This window comes from Erpetoichthys calabaricus, chromosome 10 (genome assembly GCF_900747795.2).
Source record: "Erpetoichthys calabaricus chromosome 10, fErpCal1.3, whole genome shotgun sequence".
NCBI classification, from domain to species: Eukaryota; Metazoa; Chordata; class Cladistia; order Polypteriformes; family Polypteridae; genus Erpetoichthys; species Erpetoichthys calabaricus.
Window position 1 is genome coordinate 117,619,929 of NC_041403.2, and position 23,719 is coordinate 117,643,647.

At 40.2% G+C, this 23,719-nt stretch overlaps 1 protein-coding gene across 1 annotated transcript in view; it reads right to left on the bottom strand.

Annotated features, from left to right (window-relative positions):
- The window catches only part of taf4a (TAF4A RNA polymerase II, TATA box binding protein (TBP)-associated factor), a 106,469-nt gene that overhangs the window by 11,517 nt on the left and 71,233 nt on the right, over positions 1-23,719 (bottom strand). The window contains exons 12-13 of the mRNA XM_028811791.2: positions 20,520-20,650; positions 9,190-9,315 (exon numbers count right to left, since the gene is read on the bottom strand). Of these exons, the coding sequence (XP_028667624.2) occupies positions 9,190-9,315; positions 20,520-20,650 (257 nt within the window). The remainder of the gene's footprint in view (positions 1-9,189; positions 9,316-20,519; positions 20,651-23,719) is intronic.

Below are 23,719 nucleotides of genomic sequence, written 5' to 3' on the forward strand. Positions count from 1 at the left end.
TATCAATCTACACATTATAACACATAATAACAAATGAAAACATATTTTCAGAAAGGTCTGCAAATTTATTAAAAAATTAAAATATGTACTGTGTTATTCATGTAAGTATTCTGACATTGTGGCAAATTGTGGTCAGGTGTTTCCTGTTTGCTTTAATTATTCTTGAGATATAGTGTATCTAGAATTTGAAAGGCACACACCAGTGTATAGAAGGTTCCGCAATTCACACAGCATGTTAGGACAAAAACCAAGCCATGAAGTCCAATTAACTCTCTGTAGACTTCTTTGATAAAATTGTAATTAGGCACACTTCAAGGCAACCATTTCTGAAGCACCGAGTGTTCCTAAGAGCACTGTTATCTCAATAATTGTGAAATGTAAGAAGACTGGAATCACCAGGACTTTTCCTAGAGATGGTCGTCCAGCCAAACTGAGTAGCCGTGCAAAAAGGACCTTGGTCTGAGAGGTGATCAAAAACCTGTCGGAAAGACAACCATCTCAGTAGCATTCCATCAATCAGGCATTTAAAGTAGCTTGGCTAGATGGAAGCATTCTTGAGGCATATAATAGCTAATTTAAAGTTTTTCAGATGGCATTTAAAAGACTATGAGAGTATGCGGGGAACGATTCCTTGATCTAATGAGACAAAAATTGAACAAGTTGGACAGAACACCAAGCAATTTGTCTAGTGAAGACCAGGCACTGCTCATCATCTGCCTAATACCATCCCTATAGTGAAGCAGGGTGGTGGCAGCATCATGCTATGGGGGTGCTTATTAAAGGCATGGACAGAGAGACTGGTCAGAATTGAGGGAAGGAAGAATGTGGCCAGATACAGAGAGGTCCTTGAAGAAAACCTGTCCCAGAGTGCACACAACCGCATACTGGGGCAACAGTTCACCTTTCAGCACAATGACCCGATACATACAGCCAAAACAACTGGGACAAGTCTCTGATTGTCCTGGAGTGACCTGGCCAAAGCCCAGACTTAAACCCCTCAGAACGCCTGTGGACAGACTCAATGATGGTAGTTTGCAGATGCTTCCAATTCAATCTAGTAGAGCTTGGGAGGATCTGCCAGAAAGAGTGGGATAAACTGCCCAAATTCCAGTGTGCAAAGCTTGTAGAGACTTATCTAAGAAGACTCAAAGCTGTAATTGCTACCAAAAGAACTTCTACAAAGCATTCAGTTAAAGGTCTGAACACATATATGAATGACAGATGAGTTTTTAATTTTTAATTAATTTGCAATCATTTTCTGAAAAAATATTTTTGCTTTGTCTTCATGGGTTATTGAATGTAGATTGATATGAAAAAAATGACAAATGTATTAATTAAAAATTAAACACGCAACACAATAAAGGATGCAGAAAATTATGGGGTCTTGAATACTTTCTGAATCTACTGTATAACTGGTCTCAAATATGTTTATTTATTTACTTTTTGAGCCATGCTGCAGTTCTACTGTGGAGATATTGAAAAAGAAATATTTAAGAAAATCCTTCATAACTGTTAACTGACAAGCAAATAGCATTTCCTATAGAAGAGCAAAGTTATGTTTTTTCAAGTCCACAGCTATGAGAAGTTAGAGAAAACTGTTGGAGAAGCAAATATGTTTATTAATTAATAATATATAATGTAATTACATACAGTATATATATATATATATATATATATATATATATTAATAACAGTTAACTTATTTTTATTTGTTTATTTACTTAAAGACTGATTGATTTATTGATTGGCTGTATTATCTGTACTGTGAGTCTGAATCCTTGTTTTTTATGTTTCTCCTGCAATATGAATCTGAATTTCTCCCATGGGATTAATAAAGTTTATCTAGTCTACTTTAATCTAATGTAAATACTGATAATAAAATTAAGAAATGAGTAGTTACTGGGACTCCTTCATCTGCTGTATTTTAAAATGCATGTTAACACTCAATAAGTAACTTACAGTTGCAGAAGAACCAAGGAAAGTCTTGCTATGTAAGTACTGTTGGCAAAATGAATTCAACATGCTGTACACACTATGAGAGGCATGCTTAACCCCAGAAGGCTCTGCGAAATCTGTTCAGTGAATGGGCATCATATTTTATGTAAAACCTTTATCGTCACTTTTGACATATCTAATTTCAAAACAAGAAGACAATGTATGTCCATGCAAACACACATCATTTTTTAAACCACTTTTGTAATTTGTACATTTACATCCTCCTATGCTTTTACTACTATGGTGTTCTTGAAGATTGTGGGTAAAGGTTTTATAATTGAACATAAATGTTTATTGTTAAATCTCATTTCACTAATGTCATTTTACAGAGTGAGAACTAGAAAAATGTTCTTTTTATGGGCTGTGTGCAGCGCAACCCCTCTAAAATCCACAGTCATACACAATCACATCTTCTAAATAATTTTTGTGTCCAGTTTCTCAATCTGTGTCAAAACCAACTCGGAAAATAAGTAACATATAATAAACAAATGATTCAATAATCATAGCAAAAAGTATAATATTCTGTTCAAAAGAATGGTGGTGATTAAAAATGGTATATTTAATAATATAAGCAGTTATGGTTTGTGGCATGGAATGTTACAGGTGCTGAATAGTGTCGTGAGGCAGCATTTGCCAAACAAGCATTATATTATTTATTATTTATCAAAATTTTACTTTTTGCCTCAAGGTGTGATTGCAAAGCAAGAAAGTGCTTATGACTCATACACAGTTGTTTAAAAGTCGCAGGTAAAAACTATAGCGGTAATCCTAGGGCTGCATGATTTCTTTGATTAAATCATTTAACTGAAATTAATTTTTTAAAGTGAGGTTCAAATGTGGAACTCACAAATGGTACAATTAAACAGTCAAGCAAACACTTTAGTTTGATCAGCTAGTCCTCCTGTGTATAGTCAAAGAATATAACGTGTGGTGCTTCTATTACGAAGGAGCTAATTACAAAGTTGGTTGCCGAGAATGGTTTTGGATATGAAACATTAGATGTCGAAGAAACTAATGTTAAATGCAAAGTTTGCAAAAAGATGATATCAGTTAAAAGTGGTAGAACATCCAGTTTATTTCAGGGCTTAAAACAGAAACAGCCAAATGGAACCAGTGTGAGAAAGCACAACATATTTTTCGCCCTGCTTCGACATGTATCGCACAAGGCACACTCCCTAGTATATATCCCATTAGACAGCATGATTAAGTAAGATGTAGAGTGTGCCTTGTTTGGAGCTAGAGGAAGAAAACACCTTCTTACCCTGCAATGGTGGGCAGGCTATGGTTGGGAACAAGCAGGTTGTCTAAAACTGACATTTGAAGGGAACCAGAGTGCACTAGGACAAAGTGATTCCTCTATAGGCAAATTAATTTAGGGACCTGTAGTCATAGCCAGTCTGTGGCTTTTGCAACCTAGGCAATTACCTAGGGCCCCTAGAATATTGGGGTCGTGGGTGGGCTTGGCCTGCACCAGCTTCATTGAAAGTTTATTTTTTGTTTTCCATAGGCCATTTGCTTGTATTTTGCCAGTAAGGTGTCACAGGAGGGTGGAACAATAAACATTGCTACATTTAGGTGGGAGGTGTTTAATGGGTTCACTCTTATGCAGTGACATTTTGTAAGTAACTTATCTGTTCAGCATGGGTTGGCAGGTGGGCAAGAACTTTCAACTGGGATACCTGAATGACATCTAGTGGCATGTGTTTACGTATGTATTTGAGTGAAGATACTGCAGTAAAATACAGTATAAAGCACACACACTTGGGACAGCTGGGACAGATTAATTACATATATGCTGTTGCTGACTATAAAATTATTTTGTTAAGTAATTCACATGAAAGGATTTTCCATGGAATTTTCCACAAAATAAACAGTGTCTCACTTTGCACAAAACACAGCCGATTTGGAAATTATTTAACCAAAAAATAAACAGCAAATCTCCATGAGGGATGACTTGTTGCATATGAGAAACAAAAAATAACTAGAGCTTTCTCATAAAAAAATTAAAAATGACTGTTCCTTCATATACGTAAAATTTGTTGCATTTTCACTATCAACAGGCTTTTTGCATTGACTGTTTGACGAGTCTGATCATCATTTATGAAACAGCATATAGAACACACTGAGAGTGGCACCAGCACCCACTTAAGCTAACTTGGAAAAACAATAGTGAAGTGACATCAAGCAATCCACATATTGCTCCATTACTTTGGATTGCACACCTGGTATTAGCCATGAGAAGCAAACAACACTAATTGTAAGGACTGTCACACTGAAGGAAGTGCCCAGGATCACTTCATGGGATTCCTTCCAGCAACAGAGACAACAGGAAAAATTGTGTCTCCTCTTATCCTGGACAAACTTAAGGAACTAAATATTGCATTTGATGATTACAGAGGGCAATCATATGACAATGGTGCCAACATGAAGGGGAAGCACAACGATGAAGAGGCTGGCTAGTGTGCTCTGAAAACTAAACTCTTATTCATAAATTTTTTTTTTTTAATTAAGGTACAAAGGACATACTGGGATGAGCAGTGAAAGGAGCACAAAAAGAAAAAGTTGCAAAGAAAATTGTAGAGTTTCCGGAAAGGTTCCTTTAAGTGATGTGAAAGACCCTGTGGAAGCCACAGGGAAAAAGAAGAATGAGGGAAGCAAATGTAAAAATAAATTACAAAAAACTACAGAAAAGTCTGCAAAAAGGATGTTTTCTTATTTTGCAGCTAATCTCATTGACAATAAATGTTTGTTTATGTATGTTTTAGACTTTCTAGGTAAGATATGGTTGTGTTTTCAATTTGCAAGATGTGGATAGCCTTTTCATTTTTTTTCCCTCACGAATAGATGAAAGTGATTTCAATGATTTAAATAAATTGTGAATTGACTATAAGAAAAAAAAAATTGAGTTTTTATTTTTTTGCCATACGCCCAGACCTATTTCAAACTAATGTGATATTTGAAAATATATCCCATCATAAAAAATTGATTCCCTTATTTGCACAAAGTGACACAATCAATAAAGTACAAATGGACACAGTTTTTCACTGCTTGTTTTTACCAGTAATATACAGGGTGAGGCAGAAAGGACGGACGTGTTTGAAATGGCTAGAACTCATCACTAGGTGGAGTGACAGATGTGCATTAGGTGGCGTTAGGTTCGTGAAGTCTTAGCATTTTTTTATTTTCTTTTTAGTTGAAGCCATGGAGCTGTGGATGATAGAACACCGCGTTTTTGCGTACGACTGTTTTGACAAGAACAACCAATCTATTACCGCAGCTCAGCGTGAGTTTCGTTGCCATTTCAATATCCACAGAAATAAAGCTGTTCCCGCTCATAACACTATCCTACGTTGGGTTAAAGCACTTCGTACATGAGGTACACTAATGAACAAAAGACCGCCGGGGGCTACACGAATGGCACGTACCCCTGAAAATGTGGAAAGCGTACGACTAGCCCTGCTGCGCAGTCCAAGTTGATCTGCTTGGAAGCATTCTTCTGAACTTGGCCTCAGTAATCGTATCGTATAGGACCACTATATCGAGTTGATAAACAACTTATTTTTACCTGAATTACAACGAAAACGTATTCCCATCTGGCGTGTGTGGTTTCAACAGGATGGGGCGACAGCCCACACAGCTTGAGCATCAATGGATGTTATTCGCCCTCTCTTTCCTGGTCACCTCATTTCCAGGTTTGGTGACATTCATTGGCCTCCTCAGTCCCCTGACTTATCCATGTGCGATTATTTCTTGTGGGGGTCACCTCAAGGCACATGTATACGAGCATAAGCCCCGTACATTGGAGGAACTGAAGGAAGCCATTCGCGTGGAAGTCGCCCAAATCGACAGAGCGATGTTGAAAAGAGTGGAGGCCAACTTCCGTGAACGCCTTCAGAAATGCGTCAGTGATAACGGACACCACATGGGAGATGTTGTTTTCCATACTTGATTTTGTCAAATGCTATTTCAATATGAACTCAAATCTTTCAATAAATTTCTTTGTAAGAAAAAATTAACAATTTTGTGATTTTGTAAAAAACGTCCGTCCTTTCTGCCTCACCCTGTACACAGGAAATCTAGACAAAATAGCCTATGAATGCTCAAGCACATTAAACACTGTAATTAATCAATTCCTATTCCTTTTTTTTTAGCAGTCCTAAAAATTCAGCTGTTGGATGATTGATTAGCTATGAAAGACCCAACCTGAGACTTTGAAGTGTGGGATGACAGTTGAGTGATAAGGGCAGCAGCAGATGGTCAATGGATAACATATGAGAATAAATTAAACTCACTTTCTCAGTTTTCTCCCATTATAATTACAGCAAAAATGTTACACAAGTACTCTCAATATTTACAGTATTTTTTATTATGCCTTTTTTTAAACAGAGTGTCAAATCAGCAGCCAAAATAAGAAGCATGGGTTGGCTTAGGTAGCTAAAATGACCACTTCTGACATTAAAAAGTCTCTTTAAAACTGTGATTTTAAAACCATTATAATAACAGAAGAACATCATAAATGGAAAATAAATGGGAAATTCATCTAAGACGGATGCCAGGAAGTATTTTTTCACACAAAGGAATGTGGGACTGTGAAACAAATTACCAATACAGGTGCTGGTCATAAAATTAGAATATCATGACAAAGTTGATTTATTTCAGTAATTCCATTCAAAAAGTGAAACTTGTATACTAGATCCATTCATTACACACAGACTGATGTATTTCAAATGTTTATTTCTTTTAATGTTGATGATTATAACTGACAACTAATGAAAGTCCCAAATTCAGTATCTTGGAAAATTAGAATATCAATTAAGACCAATGCAAAAAAAGGATTTTTAGAAATGTTGGCCAACTGAAAGGTATGAACATGAAAAGTATGAGCATGTAGAGCACTCAATATTTAGTTGGGGCTCCTTTGGCCTGGATTACTGCAGCAATGCGGCGTGGCATGGAGTCAATCAGTCTGTGGCACTGCTCAGGTGTTATGAGAGCCCATGTTGCTGTGATAGTGGCCTTCAGCTCTTCTGAATTGTTGGGTCTGGCGTATTGCACCTTCCTCTTCACAATACCCCATAGATTTTCTATGGGGTTAAGGTCAGGCGAGTTTGCTGGCCAATCAAGAACAGGGATACCATGGTCCTTAAACCAGGTACTGGTAGCTTTGGCACTGTGTGCAGGTGCCAGGTCCTGTTGGAAAATGAAATCTGCATCTCCATAAAGTTCGTCAGCAGCAGGAAGCATGAAGTGCTCTAAAACTTCCTGGTAGACGGCTTCATTGACCTTGGACCTCAGAAAACACAATGGACCAACACCAGCAGATGACATGGCACCCCAAACCATCACTGACTGTGGAAACTTTACACTGGACCTCACACAACGTGGATTCTGTGCCTCTCCTCTCTTCCTCCAGACTCTGGGACCTTGATTTCCAAAGGAAATGCAAAATTTACTTTCATCAGAGAGCATAACTTTGGACCACTCAGCAGCAGTCCAGTCCTTTTTGTCTTTAGCCCAGGCGAGACGCTTCTGATGCTGTCTCTTGTTCAAGAGTGGCTTGACACAAGGAATGTGACAGCTGAAACCCATGTCTTGCATACGTCTGTGCGTGGTGGTTCTTGAAGCACTGACTCCAGCTGCAGTCCACTCTTTGTGAATCTCCCCCACATTTTTGAATGGGTTTTGTTTCACAATCCTCTCCAGGGTGTGGTTATCCATATTGCTTGTACACTTTTTTCTACCACATCTTGTCCTTCCCTTCACCTCTCAATTAATGTGCTTGGACACAGAGCTCTGTGAACAGCCAGCTTCTTTAGCAATGACCTTTTGTGTCTTGCCCTCCTTGTGCAAGGTGTCAATGGTCGTCTTTTGGACAACTGTCAAGTCAGCAGTCCTCCCCATGATTGTGTAGCCTACAGAACTGGACTGAGAGACCATTTAAAGGCTTTTGCAGGTGTTTTGAGTTAATTAGCTGATTAGAGTGTGGCACCAGGTGTCTTCAATATCGAACCTTTTCACAATACTCTAATTTTCCGAGATACTGAATTTGGGACTTTCATTAGTTGTCAGTTATAATCAACAACATTAAAAGAAATAAACATTTGAAATACATCAGTCTGTGTGTAATGAATGAATCTAATATACAAGTTTCACTTTTTGAATGGAATTACTGAAATAAATCAACTTTGTCATGATATTCTAATTTTATGACCAGCACCTGTATATGTAGTTGAAGCAGAAAGCCTGACAACCCTTAAAAGACACCTGGATGAGATACTGTGGAAACTTTACAAATAGCTAAGCTAACTATACAAGCTTGAAAGACTGAAAAATCTCATTGCTTTTGTGGAAATTTTTATTTTTTTATTTTTTGAAACAGATTTGTATTCTTTAGTGCTTCTGTTTTATATATAACCACTGAATGATGTGTTACCCTTTTCCTTCCCAAGCAGCTCAAAGGCGTGTCCATAAGTACAGCATTTAGCTCAAGTAAAACTATCTGCATGTAACATTTTTGAAGAAAATTACAATTTTCTACCACTTTAGTTTGGAAAACAATGCATAAATCATATATTTGATTTGTACAAATGTGATGCTCACTTGATGGAAATGTTTTTTAACTGAATCTACACTTAAAATCCAATTGTGAAATGTTCTTTACAATGTAAAACCCCACCTCTGTTTTGGTGTATTTCTTGAGATATGCCACGTTGCATTGTTTTAGAACTTGAAAACCATGTGTAATTATTGCTTCAGTGTATTTAGCACAGGAATACGTATCACACAAGCCAAATTCAATGTAAGATCCAGTCATCTAAAATGGATTATTTTAAAACAGTGGCGTACATAATTCATAATATGGCATGATATCGGAATTTTGCTCTATATTTTGAAGCAGTATTATGTTGGCCACTGCAGTAGGATTTAGGATCTATTTTGAAAGCACACATTTTCATTAGTGAAACCATATTTAAAAAAATATGTGCATAAAAGTGAAGCATCACTCTGGCAGTAGTTGAAATACACACATTTTGTCCACTCTTCTCCTCTTTTCATATTTTAAAAAGTATTTATTCAGTCAGACTTTGTATCCAAGAAAACTGGAAGAGCCAGAATGTGATGTGACAGAGCAGGAACACAGCAGTCAGGAAAGAGCTACAGATGTCTCAGGGGAAAAAAACCCAAAAAACCTACCTTTGCAGCTTTCAACAAAATCTCTCTTTCCTGCTCTTCTTTTCTTTGCTTTTCCAGATGGTCAAGCTGCTCAAAGAACTTCAGCTGGGAGCGTACATCACTGACTTGTTCACTTCGCTCATCATCCTGCGAGCCAGAAACAAAGCATATTAATTAATTACCATGTTATATTATACTTTTTTTCACACACATCTGGCATTGGTCAGTAATACAAAGAAATTGCTCCTATCACTAAGTCTATATTTCATACATTGACACACATTATTCAAAAAAGGCATAAGTTATAATACACTATAAAAATAAAAAGCTGACAACGCATGTCAGTCTAAAAATGCATTGATGCATAGTGTGTATTTTTAATGTTATTGTTATTTGTAAATGTTTGGACAACACTGGACACATTACATGTTCTGTTGATATTTAAAGTAAACAAAATAGTAAACTAAAACAATGGTATTTTTTATGAAAATGTTAGTGCACAGTTGTGATTTATTTTATGTAATAAAAACATATAAAAAAAAGTAAATTTGGCATTTGCAAAAGTTTGGTTTCAGCTGTTAGGTCTTTTTTATGCTTCCATTTGAGGTGAAATCATACTGCCCTTAAGCAATGTTGGACCATGTATTGATATACTAACTAATGCTAAATTGTATGCAGACAACAGCACCCAGAGGAAACCCACGCAGACACGGGGAGAACATGCAAACTCCACGCAGGGAGGACGCGGGAAGCGAACCCAGGTCCCCAGGTCTCCCAACTGCGAGGCAGCAGCGCTACCCACTGCGCCACCATGCCGCCTATGGTAAAGTCAAATGATGTATTTATTGTATTTTCTTAACATAATGTAGTCAGTTTGTAAAATGTATTGGTTATCTACACAACAATGTGGACAGGAAAGTGAAAATACGATCAGGCCCAAACATAAAGCAGCAAGCTGCTGTTTCACTGCCAACTAAACACACTTGTAACTCTGCAGGAGCTATGCAGTGGTGACTGGGCAGTTTCTGCCTCTACAAAGACTGGAGTGTGCCACCCTCATTTTGTCTAATTTTCAGGCAATTTTCAAACAACTGACTTTGCAAAACAAACTTAAATAAGCTGTAGACATCTTTGTGCCATTACATTAGTCTGCTATGATTTGTTCACTTACATCAACACCTTATGTGTTATGTGTAGGTGTTTTGTGTGGTTAATTTTTAGTGAGCTACATTCTGAACTGTATAGTTACACCGCTACATTTCCCAGAATTGTTACTTGGGCTTTGTTTGCAGCATTGATCTAGAAATTCATAGTCAAGTTCCTGGGACAGTGTGCAAGAGAAAATAACAATAATCTACAGGGTCTTTTTCATTGGACTTTACTTCAATTATGCTATAAGTTAGATAAAACAATGATCTGATATATCCTTTGATTTATAAGCAGGGTTACAATATTGAGTGGTAGATAATTTATTAAGTCTAGACAGTTATTTTAACCTAAAGTCAACAGTCTTTTTCTAGGAAATATGCAGTGACAAGCTTCTGAAAAGGTGCATGATAAGGTTACACTGTCAAATGAACAGTTTAAGAATATTCTGGGTGGTCACATATTTTTTAATTAAACAACAAAGGCATTTTGCTGGTATTGAGAAACAAACGGTTTTCAGCATGTTAACACTTTTTAACAACAATGCCATAACTTAAAGTAGTTAAATAAAGTTAATTTGTCAACTTTAGTTAACACTTGAGAGTTAAAACAGCAGTAGAGTTCAGTGTATGTAGCCAACAGCATTTTACCCATATTTGAACACACACTTGTTTCTGATATGAGATATCTGAGCTCAATTACTGATTCAGATGTAGCTGAAAATGATTAGGCAAGTTGGGAACTTAATCAGATCAAATAGTGTAATGGATTCCAACAGATAATACTAGGGATTACAGGACAATCTAATAGATGGTTACTGATAAGTTCATCTGTCCTAATTACTATATTGGCCATGAGTCATGGACACCGCAGGCATAAAACACTTCCAGCAGCAACCTGATATTTCCATGGACATCTTCCATCCATTCACCGATGGAGACTTGACACAGAATGAAAAAACAATCTGTTGAAGAAACCTACACAAATTACTGAGTATTGTAGCAAAGCACCAATTAAACTGGAGGTGGCATAATGGCGTTTGTTTTCACCAAGTATTTCCACTTGCTCAGATGTCAAAAAGATATGTACAACACTTTAAAAGCAACTCTAAATTCACCCAATTTAAGTAAGAAAAGGTGTGTGCAAATATTTGCTCATGGATGGATTGGCATCACATCTAGGCTTGGTGAAGCCAGTGCTACCTGGAAGAGCAAGGTCAGAAGATGGTTAGCTGGTTATACTAATAGAATTACAGGAAAAGTGCAATGAAAAATTTTTTATTAGGTGTTCCTATAATGCAGGTATTGATTCACCAGTTCATACCAAATGGTTTTGTACACCATCAACCTATGGTGACATTAATTACTCTCCAGGGGCCTCATGTATAACGCCATGCGTAGAACTCACACTATAACATGGCGCAAGCACAAAAGCGGGAATGTGCGTACGCACAGAAAAATCCAGATGCAGGAATCTGTGCGCAAGCAAACTTTCACGTTCTTCCACTACATAAATCCCGATCAGCGTGAAAAGTAACGCACGTGCACGCGCCTTCTGTCCCGCCCCAACTCCTCCCAGAATTACGCCTCTTTGAATATGCAAATCGATATAAATAGCCTTCTGTGAAAAGACACTTGGAAAAGCACGGGGGAAAATATAAGAATTTCAGCGAATACCTAGTGGAGGCAAAGGAAAAACTTACTATTTGTTGGTTGAAACAGTGGTATAATCAACAAAAGGAAGTTGATCGAGTGACATAGTGTTGGAGAAACTCGAAAGCTCAAGATCACAAAGTCGCACAGTGCCCGAAATAAAAAAGAAGTCACATATCAAAGTCGGCATGAAAAGGCGACTCGTAGCCCACCGTCTGAGTGTCATATGAAAGCTTATTAGGGTACAGAGAAAACAAAATAGGCACAGAGTGGGAAAAAAGCACAAAATGTCAACTTTAATCTCGAAATTTCCACTTTAATCACATAGTTTATTTTGTCATTAAAGTAGAACATCATAAACTTCATCTTAAAATCGTTTATTTTACTAGTTTCTCAAGTAGCACGTTAAATGCTTTGTTCTGTATTTGATCTTCTATGTGCTCTATGTATGTGAATCACTACGTGCTTCCGTTGTTTCTCTTTCTCCGACAGGACACAGAATCCATTGCATTCATGATATTACAGCTCTCTGAATAATTAAAATACTGAGATGTATACGTGAAATCTTTTTCATGATGACAGGAATGAATGCATGTTATTAAAGATGGGAACACGGTGGCGCAGTGCTTGTTCAAGTCTCATGCAAGAGGCTTGCTGCGCCATGTGCGACCTTCAATGAAATAATTTATTACAGAAGTACTGTCTCTTTCAAACGTACTAACCTCCAATTCCTGTCCTTACTTTTCTTTCTCCAAATACCCAATCGCCACACAATCAGCTCTATAATAGACGTTAAGCCATCTGTAAGCTTAGAATGCCGATTCTTCAAAACTTTTAAAGAACACTGAAATATCTTCATAGTACATGTTTAATTATTCTATCAGTCTATCCTTCCAGTGTCGCGTCAGCACCAGCAATAATACAGCGCAAGGCAGGAGCTATCCGTGAACAGAGCACCAGCGGCTCGCTAGCGCTGCGGCACCGTGTCCTCACATGTTTAATTATTAACAATACAGATTATTTAAATAAAGTTAAAGTTTTATCTGTATACTATAAGCAACATATTTTGCTGCACTTCATCTTAAAAATTATATCGTCATCATATGCACTTTATAAAGTGGCGCAGGTTGTGCAATATTATAACTGTAGTGCAAGTTTACAGTGGGGTACCGGTAATTGTACTTATAAGTACAAACAGTTCTACAAGGAGCACTTGATGGACTGATTGAGTGCGTTTATAGTTCTTGGGATGAAACTGTTTCTGAAACGCGAGGTCCGTACAGGAATGGCTTTGACGCATTTTGCCGTGGTTGAGGTAGTGTGTGCTTGAAACTGTATACCGATCATTCTCTTTCCGATCAGCTGCTGCCGTGATTCCCCACTCAGATACAGTGATATAAATACTCTGAGTGGTGCAGTGAGAGTAATATGGAAAAAGATGATCCACTGTGGCAACCCTTAACGGGAGCAGCTGAAAGAAGAAGAAGATGAAGTGAGTGTAACAACACTAAAGCAGTTATGGTATTTGGAATACTATGGCTATTCCCTGGACCATTATATTGCTACAGGTTAATTACAATCAGATGCATTACACTAATAAACAATATGCAGTTAATTTCAGTGTATTTATAAAGCCGCGTCAGGAATGTGGGTCTAAGAAAGAAAGGGTGACCACACAGGAACAGTAGCAGTGCTTTGATGCTGGGTGCCGCCAGTCTGCAAAACCGAGCAGAGAAATTGCGTACACCAAGGTATGAGGTACCGTGGAAATGTGCGTGGCTTTACGCCAAGTTTAGGTTTTATACATCGCGATTTGAGCGTGGAAACGTTTGTACGCAACATTTCTGTGCATAGGCACCGTTTATACATGAGGCCCCTGGTCTCCATTTAACAAAGGAAACATACAAATACACTTGGCTTCAAAATGTATAAAAGATGTTTGCTTTAAAATTTTCTTCATTGTACTCATATAACCTTTTAACTATTTGTGTTTTTTAATACTACATGCACAAAAAAGCATACATGTAACATCTTAGATTACATTTCTGACCATGTATATTAAAATTAATATTTATTAAAAAATCAGAAATGGCATTTAATGAATAAATACAATCACTGAAAATAATATAAAGGTTAAAAAAGAACAATGTGTTTACATTTACTCTAATGCACTAGCAGAAGCATAACTCAAAAACACAGCAAAGATATGACATCCATGCAGAAAGAAACTAGACTGTAAAAAACTAACTAGGTTTTGCTTTCAAACAAACAGGAAAACCATATGCCGACTGAACAATGAACAAGAATAATACTAAATTATGAGCTTAAAAAATAAGTGATAAACATAAATATAAAATAGCTATACATTAAAGGTATATACAGAGATATTTTGGAAGTTAAACAGCTGTTACGTCATTGGCTTGCATCACTGTAACTATGTATAATTACAGAAGTACTTGTATTGTCACACACGTGTGCATAGGAGGCAGCTGAAGGGCTTAGAGATGAATGATAATACGTCTGCCCAGGGGGGTGGCGGGGTGCACTAATGCTCCTTCTGAGTTCCCTGCAGGCCTTTCCCGGGAAATCCCACCAGGAGCCACCGCCTCAACTCGGGACACATCACTTCCGGTCCCGGTCCCGAGGATGACATCACTTCCGGCCCCAGCCCTGAGGACGACATCACTTCCCCCAAACTTCCTATAAAGCCTCACACCTTTTCCCTGGGAGTCAGTTCTGTTTTGGACTCTGTCTTATAAACTTGACTCAACAAAAGAATCATTTACTTTTGCAGCCAGGACACTGAATTATACGGGTGGCTGCCCCAAACCTTGCCATGTCTCTTGTCTCTTCTTCTCACAGTGGCATAGTCGGCAGGATGCTGTCCCTGAAGAACCCGGGACAGGGCCCTAAAACAAACCAGGTAGGAAAGTACCGGGGCCGAGTTTTTGGGCGGGGAGTGCGTCGGGGGGTCAGGAAGGACCCGGTGCAGGCTCCGTTCCACAAGGGCAACCCTGGGCTGAAGCCCTATCTGGTGGAGAGTGTAGAAGGGACCAACAGGCGTGGGCTGGTTTCTGGGGAGGACGCAAAAGGGGCTCATTATGTTCTCCGGGGTGGGAGAGCTGAACCGCCCATTGGGACCAAGATCCCTGATACAGATGGGCTTTCCCCAGGCCAGCAGGTGAAGGAATTGCAGACCTGGGAGTTTAACCCAAAAAGAGCACTCCCAGAGCAAGCTATGGCTCTCTGGCAGCAGGTGGGTCTGTGGCTATGGCCATTTGAAAGGACCCCACTACAAATTGTGCAGCAGGTTGCCTGTTTTTTGCTGCTGCAGCATCTACCCCCGGACTTTGCCCAGCGGCCTGGGATGACTTCCATTCGATGCAGGAGCTGTTACAACTCCTAAAGACCCCACGTCCGGCCTTGAAACCTTGGGGGGGGCAGAACGGCCCCTTAGTAGAATCCCTGGGGACTACGTCCCACTTAGGACGTCCCTCCCACTCACTCCGGAGCCTGTTCCGAAGTCGCCGGACCGCCTGGCCTGCGACCTGTCTAGGAACGAGGTGGACTGCAGTGGGATGCGGCAGTGTTGTTTGTGTGCCCTTAGCAACCCTCTGGCAGATAACCATACTGGGGAGCTACTCATTAATGGATATAAAGTGACGGCCTTGTTTGACTCCGGCAGTAACGTGTCTGTTGTTGCTCGCCGTTATGTTTTACAGCAACAGTGGGTTAAAAGAAAGACCAGTATTAGATGTATACATGGAGATGTTCGCGTGTATAAATCCGCCCGGTATTACGTATGTCTGGAAGGAACCCTTAAAAGACTCACCGTGGCGGTTCTTCCGGATCCTCCGTTTCCAGTAATCCTAGGGCGGGACTGGTCTGAAAGTAACAGCGGTAGACTAGTGAGTATTCCCGGAAAAGTTTTGGGCCTAGTTATAGGTGAGAAAAACTCGTCTCAAGCTGCCTCCACGCCGTGTAATCAGCCGACAGGGAGTGGGACGGAAGGCCAAGAGAGTGACGCAGAGACTCCTGGACCGTCGAGGGCTGCTACGTCATCTACCAGCACCCCGGCAGCTCGGGAGGAATCTCCGCCCATTGAGGTCAGACCGGACCCACTCTCTGAGTTGCACTTTCAGTGTAGAGCAACGCCGGCTTCTTTCAAAAGAGAACAATGGAATGACGACTCTCTGAAACATGCAAAGAATGCAGTGGTCCTCGTTAACGGCCAACGCACGCATCAGCCCTTGCCACAGGGACCTCGCTTCATCATTGAAAATGACTTGTTATATTGGGTCGCGGAGCATGAGGGGAAGGAGCGGAAGTTGCTGTTAGTCCCTCGAACCTACCAGCAGCAGGTCTGCGAGTTAGCACACTCCCACCTTCTTGGGGGCCATCTTGGCTCTGACAAAACACTAGAGCGAATCAAGCTCTGTTTTTTTTGGCCGGGGATTAATGAGGAAGTTCACCGTTTTTGCATTTCCTGTCTGGAGTGTCAACCGTGGCAAATTCCTAGGAGGGACCACGCTCCTCTTGTCCCCCTTCCCCTGATTGACGTCCCTTTTGACCGGATTGGGGTCGACATAGTAGGACCCTTGGAACCCTCAGCCCGAGGTCATAAATATATACTCGTCCTCGTGGATTATGCGACCCGATAACCTGAGGCCGTTCCCTTGCGCTCGGCTACTTCCAAAATAATTGCACGGGAACTAGTAGGAGTCTTTGCGCGTGTTGGCGTCCCTAGAGAAGTCCTAATGGACTAAGGGACACCTTTTACCTCGGAAACGTTCAAGGAGACTGCCAAGTTACTGAAGGTAAAGTATTTAAAAACCGCGGTGTATCATCCTCAAACCGATGGGTTAGTGGAGAGATTCAATCAGACTCTCAAGCAGATGCTTCGTAAGGTGGTCAGTGAGGATGGGAGGAACTGGGATCAACTCCTCCCCCTCGTCCTCTTTGCCTACCGGGAGGTCCCTCAAGCCTCTACGGGCTTCTCACCGTTTGAGTTGTTATACGGACGACAGCCCCCGGGTATATTAGATATCTTAAAAGAGGGCTGGGAAGGAGAGGCTCTTCCCTCGACAAATATTCTGGAACATATCGCCCAGTTGCGCGATAGATTTGATACAATTAGACCCATTCTGAAGAGTCATATGGACGAGGCGCAAGCAGCACAGGCCCTCCTTTATGACCTTGGCATGACTCTCTGGGAGTTCCGTCCCGGGGATCGCGTCATGGTGTTGGTGCCCACTTCTCACTCCAAATTGCTCGCTCATTGGCTGGGCCCTTATGAAATTAAGGAGAGGAAGGGTTTGGTGGACTATTTGGTGAAACAACCCAATCGTCGACCAAGTGAGCGGGTGTATCATGTGAACCTGCTGAAACCGTGGAAGGAGAGGGACCCCGATCCCTCCTCCGGTCAGCCCTGCTCACTCTTCGCTCAAACTTGTTCCCTTAATTTCAGCGAGCAGTTATCTCCCCAGCAGAGGCAGGAGCTGGAAGCAGCTACCCGCTCTGTCCCAGAGGTGGTGAGTGAACAACCCGGCCGGACCTCTCTGGTTGCGTGTGACATATTGACTGACTCAGGGGTGATCGTCCGAGAGAGGCCCTATAGACTCCCAGAGGCAAAGAAAGCTGAGGTGGAACTGGAAATCAAGCAAATGCTGGAACTAAGAATGATTGAGGAGAGTTTTAGTCCCTGGTCCAGTCCCATCGTCTTGATTGCTAAGCCAGACGGCAGTTGGAGGTTTTGCAATGACTTCCGTTGGCTTAATCAGGTTTCCCGATTTGATGCTTATCCCATGCCTCGCGTGGACGACCTCCTCGAGAGGCTAAGACCAGCTAAATTCCTGAACACACTTGACATGACGAAGAGGTACTGGCAGGTTCCTTTAACATAGTCCACGAAGGAAAAAACCACGTTTAGCACTCCTAGCGGACATTGGCAGTATCGTGTCCTTCCATTCGGGTTACACAGAGGGCCCTTGCAACTTTCCAGCGTCTGGTGGACAAAGTGCTCCGACCCCATAACTCGTATTGTGCTGCCTACCTGGATGACGTCATCATCTATTCCAGCACATGGAAGACGCACATACAGCAGGTCACAGCGGTATTGCGGGCACTAGGAGAGGCCAGGCTTTGAATCAATCCCAATAAATGTTTTCTTCGGGTTGAGAGAAGCCAAGTATTTGGGCTACCTGGTGGGCCGGGGTACTGTGAGGCCACAGTGTTCCAAACTAAATGCCATACTGACATGGCCCCGTCCGCAAACCAAGCGGCAAGTCCGATCCTTTCTCGGTTTGGCCGGGTACTACCGCCGGTTTGTGCCTCGCTTCTCCGAGAGAGCAGCCCCCTTGACCGACTTGACGAAGAAAAGAGCTCCCAACCTAGTGGTATGGTCTGACAAAGCGGGGACTGCATTCAGTGACTTAAAAAAGGCTCTGACTTCAGCACCTATATTAATCGCCTCTAACTTTTCTCTTCCATTTGTCCTCCAGACAGACGCTTCAGACACAGGCTTGGGAGCCGTGTTGAGCCAAAGCGTTGACGGTGTTGAACACCCCGTAATGTACCTAAGCCGGAAACTGTTGGACCAGGTATGCAGCGGTGGAGAAGGAAGCTCGGAGATTAAATGGGCGGTTACGCAGCTGTGGTACTACCTCTTGGGTCGGGTGTTCACTCTGGTGACGGATCATGCACCTCTGAAGTGGATGGCCCTGCACAGGGAGTCGAGTCCGCGAGTCACCAGGTGGTTTCTTGACCTGCAGAAATACAAGTTTTCGCTCGTTCATCGCCAGGGGTCTCTTCATGCCAACGCTGATGCCCTCTCCCGGGCTCACGACCTCTCAGTGCAGGACGCCCGACCCGACGGGTCTGGGCTGAGGGGGAAGTCTTGTCACACACGTGTGCATAGGAGGCAGCTGAAGGGCTTAGAGATGAATGATAATATGTCTGCCCAGGGGGGTGGCGGGGTGCACTAATGCTCTTTCTGAGTTCCCTGCAGGTCTTTCCCGGGAAATCCCACCAGGAGCCACCGCCTCAACTCAGGACACATCACTTCCGGTCCCGGCCCCGAGGACGACATCACTTCTGGTCCCGGCCCCGAGGACGACATCACTTCACCCAAACTTCCTATAAAGCCTCACACCTTTTCCTTGGAAGTCAGTTCTGTTTTGGACTCTGTCTTATAAACTTGACTCAACAATAGAATCATTTACTTTTGCAGCCAGGACACTGAATTATACGGATGGCTGCCCCAAACCTTGCCATGTCTCTTGTCTCTTCTTCTCACAGTATGTAAACACAATTAAGAACCGAATATACAAAACAGATAAACAAATACATGATTAGTTTGCACTGACTCTGACCTATTTCCAGTACATCTTAAAAAGTCAAAGTGAATAATTAACAAAAAAAGTCTTTCATTTTTGGTAATATTTTGGAACACTACTAAAATATAGCTTCTCAATTTAAAACCGGATCACAGCTGAATCTATGGAGTAGGATCGCTGTCAAAAACAACTCGTAATAATTTAAGTCAAATTTACATTTCACGCATGTCAATTACGCTTGTGCTTCTGAAAGTTATGCTTGCTTCTGAAAATTACGCTCGCTACTAAAAAATACACTTGCTTCTTAAAATTATAAGTACAATTCTCAGGTGTAAACAAACTTTCAAAAATACATCACTGGACTCATAAGGCATTTGCTATTGAGGAAGAAACAATCGAGTTTTGTTACTGCGCATATGCCACAAAGGCAGATAGACTGGCAACCTATGTTGGTTAGAATGGGCTCCGGCAGACTCCCGTGACCAAGTTCAGGACTAAGCGAGTTTGAAAATGACTGACTGACATAAAGGCATAAGGAACAAGAGGCATATTTCCTTACCCATTTATTTATTTATACTTGCATTTCATGTTATTATTATTTATTTAGTGTTACATTTGACTACTTTTATTTATTTTCATTTCATTTACTGTATTTATTTGTGCATTTATCCATGCACCCATCCAGTTTCTAAACCCACTTTATTCTGAGCAGAGACAGAGTCACAGGGAAGCTGGAGCCCATCCCAGATACCATAAAGCTCTTTTCTTTTCTTTTGTTTGTTCCAGTTAAATATCACATAAATCTCTTTCATCAGATTACAGTGTGCCAAGGTTGCCAGTCAGTATGACCCATGTAACCATGTTGAGACAAGAAAAACTCAACTGAAATTTTAAAAAGGCTTCCATCCTGTCACAAAGTTATTAAAATTAGGGTAGACCTGTGATATTTAACTATTTATAATGGCAATTGAGCATCACAGTGACATTCTTTGCATATGGCAAGTTTGCCAGCCAATTTGACCCATGAACTCACTTTGGGCCAGGCAAATCACCAAAAACATGCAAATGTCTATCAAAAAGATGTGATGTTTTAGCTTTTACTTGTTTTGACAAAGATTCTTAAAATGGTGTTTGAAAAAAAATGAAAATAAACTAAAACAATACAAATTACTACAAAAGCAAAAAGGGTTAATGTTAAACTAAGGTAAAAATAACATACCTTATAGGATACATTCCTCAGCTGTGCAACTTCTGAAACTTTCTCTATTAGGTTTTGCAACCTTTGCTGTGTTGCATGAGATACATAATTTACTATTTCTGGACTTACTTCTGAAAATCCAAATTTTTTACCTGTTGTGGGAAAAGAATGGACTTCAATAAATATTTGATATTCATGTTTAGTTATTTATGCACATCCACGGACAGCAGTTTACTACATACTGTATTATAAATATACACCTTACACCTGTCAGATCGAATGCCATTATTCAAATATAATTTGAATGGATAAAAAAAATCTTATTTGAATGGAAAAACTCATTTTTAATGTTAGAGATGCTATGCATCCATCACATTAGGCAAACGCTAATTTCCATTCACAAAAGATAATGGCAAGTAAGTGCCATATTTCTAATCTCTCCTTGTTAATATAAAATCTTTAAAATCATAATTTTAGAGTCCTTTTTTAATATCACCAATTCCTATTTTAGCTACCTCTGCCAACATACAGTTTCACATCCAATCTGCATCTTAGTTGGCTGATGATTTGACACACAGTAATTAAACCAAGGAGGTGTGATGAAAAAAAAAAATAAGGTCACTTGTATGACATTTATGCTGCAAATGTAAAAGGGTAAAAAGAGATTGCCATCTGTTATTTCTTGACTGCCAGCTCTGGTCCATGGCATTCAACTGGCATCCTGCATCCTACACACCATAACTATGGTTAACTAGCTGTATCCATCCATCCATCCATCCATCTATCCATCTATGTATCTACTGTATGTAACTATCTAGTCCACACTCCTTGTGCTTGATTTTAATACTGTTTTTCTGTATTGTTTGTTGATTTAGTAGTTTCTAGATAAGCAGTCATACTCATTTTACATATTATTGCTTTACCTAAATGCTTCTGCTAAATGGGGGAAATACACAATCACAATGCAACTTTCAGTACATTCAGCATATCACTTCAAAAACACATAAAAGTTTCACAGTGCCTAAATTTATATAAAAGCAAGATATTTAGGAATCTTATGTCTTATGGCTGCCAGGAGCATAAAGAAGCATAGCAAAGTGGAAAAGAAAAACTGATTAATACCAGCATTTACAGTATTTGATTATTCAAATGTTTTTTTTATTTTTATTTATTTTTTAATGGAGTTCTCATATGCCTTACAAGTAGAAAGACACAATGCAAAGTGTGCCTTATTCTGCATTTTCTTTGATCACATTACTTTTATACTGACTATATTTCTCTATCAGAAACGTCAAAACCGGAGTACTACAACACCTGTCTACACTTATGTTTTTCTTTAAATAAAATAAAGAGTTTTAAAACATTCTTGTTTATCAAGGTGTCAGAGAGTGTCAATTTTTTACATCTGGGTAGGACATAACACGTGAGAATTTTACTGTACTCTGTAGATGTGACAATTCTGCTTTTATAGCTGCTATTACAATTACTACTACTTTGTCCTTGCAGAGAATGCTGTTTTAGTGAAAGAATTGTGTTTTCATATGCCACATTTATATGAAAGCTGCAGTTTCCATGTATGTTAAGCAACTGTGCACAAGCATTTAATGCTTTACAGATACATAACATGCAAAAAAATTAAAAACATTACATATAAGTGTGATGTGGTGATGCAATTAAAAGATTAAATAGTGTAGTTCAATAAGTTATGGTAGTGCAGAGCAAAGTCACAGCACTTACCATTGATCATCTTTATGAGGGAGGTGCACAAGTTTAGTTGTTTTCCTTCTGGCTTCCAGTAAACAAAGATGTGTGTCGGAAGTTGGGGGACAATTTTAAACATGGCGCTTGGGACTGCCATATGTACAGAGAATAGGAAGCCAGAAAAGACCAATGTGGGGAAGTGTATGTCCATTTTTGTTCATTTCCTTAAGGTTTTATGGTCTGGTCAAGGTTTGTTTTAATGTATTTGTAGATTTATTTTTAAAAGGCTGATTTTTTGTTATTGCTGCTTGTGTTAAGTTATAACCAAACTTTACACCATATATGAGTGTGTCAGGTCATTTCCCCACTTTAAGAAAGTAGTTAGTCTTGTCCTGCTACAGGGTAAGGCCAGGTTTATTCTTCATGCAACGCGACTTGTGCTCCAGTTGACGCTACTGCTACGCAAGCGCTGTACTGTTTATACTTGAGTGTGTATGTTACATAAATCTGGAAGATTTCACCAGGTGGCAGTGCAGATACCATCACGGTGAGAACAGGTTCGGCTTCGCTGGGTTGTGAATTCCCTGAAACACCCATTAAAATTTGAGAACACCTTGCCACAATATCTTTGAAAAGGATGGATGTTTAATGATTAAATCCATCAATCCAGGGATGCGCCCATCACAGCAAGTATTGGGCGCAAGGCAGAAACAATCCCTGGACGGGGCATCAGCTCATCTCAAGGTGAATATAAGCACTCACATACACTAGTGTCATTTTATCATCAACAAATCCCCAAACCTTCATGTCTTTGGAAGGAAACTGCAGCACACTGTGGAAACCCACCTGGAAAACATGCAAACTCCAGGCAGGGAACACTGGGGACGTGAATCCCTGCGAGACAGCAGCGCAACCGCTTCACCACTATGTCGCCCCCACATGTGTAATTATTAACAGTAATCATTATTTAAATGACGTTAATGATTTATCTGTAAAATGTAATATAAATACTTTAATGCATTTCATCATGAAAGTGACATCAAGTATAAATCTAAGGACTCTAAATGTGTAGAGAGCTCAAATATCATACATATATCATGCATGTTCTGTGTGGCCATTAAGCCGAAACTTCCACTTTAATCACAAAATAGACCTTTTCACTGTGTCCCTAACTTTTATTTCTCTGTGGCTCAAATACGTGCAAAAAAAAAAAAAAGATGGCATAGAACACAGCTGTCGAACTCCAGGGGCCTCATGTATAACGCCGTGCGTAGAACTCACACTATAACATGGCGTAAGCACAAAAGCGGGATTGTGCGTACGCACAGAAAAATCCAGATGCAGGAATCTGTGTGCACGCAAACTTTCACATTCTTCCACTACATAAATCCCCATCAGCGTGAAAAGTAACGCACGTGCACGCGCCTTCTGTCCCGCCCCAACTCCTCCGAGAATTACGCCTCTTTGAATATGCAAATCAATATAAATAGCCTTCTGTGAAAAGACAATGGGAAAAGCAC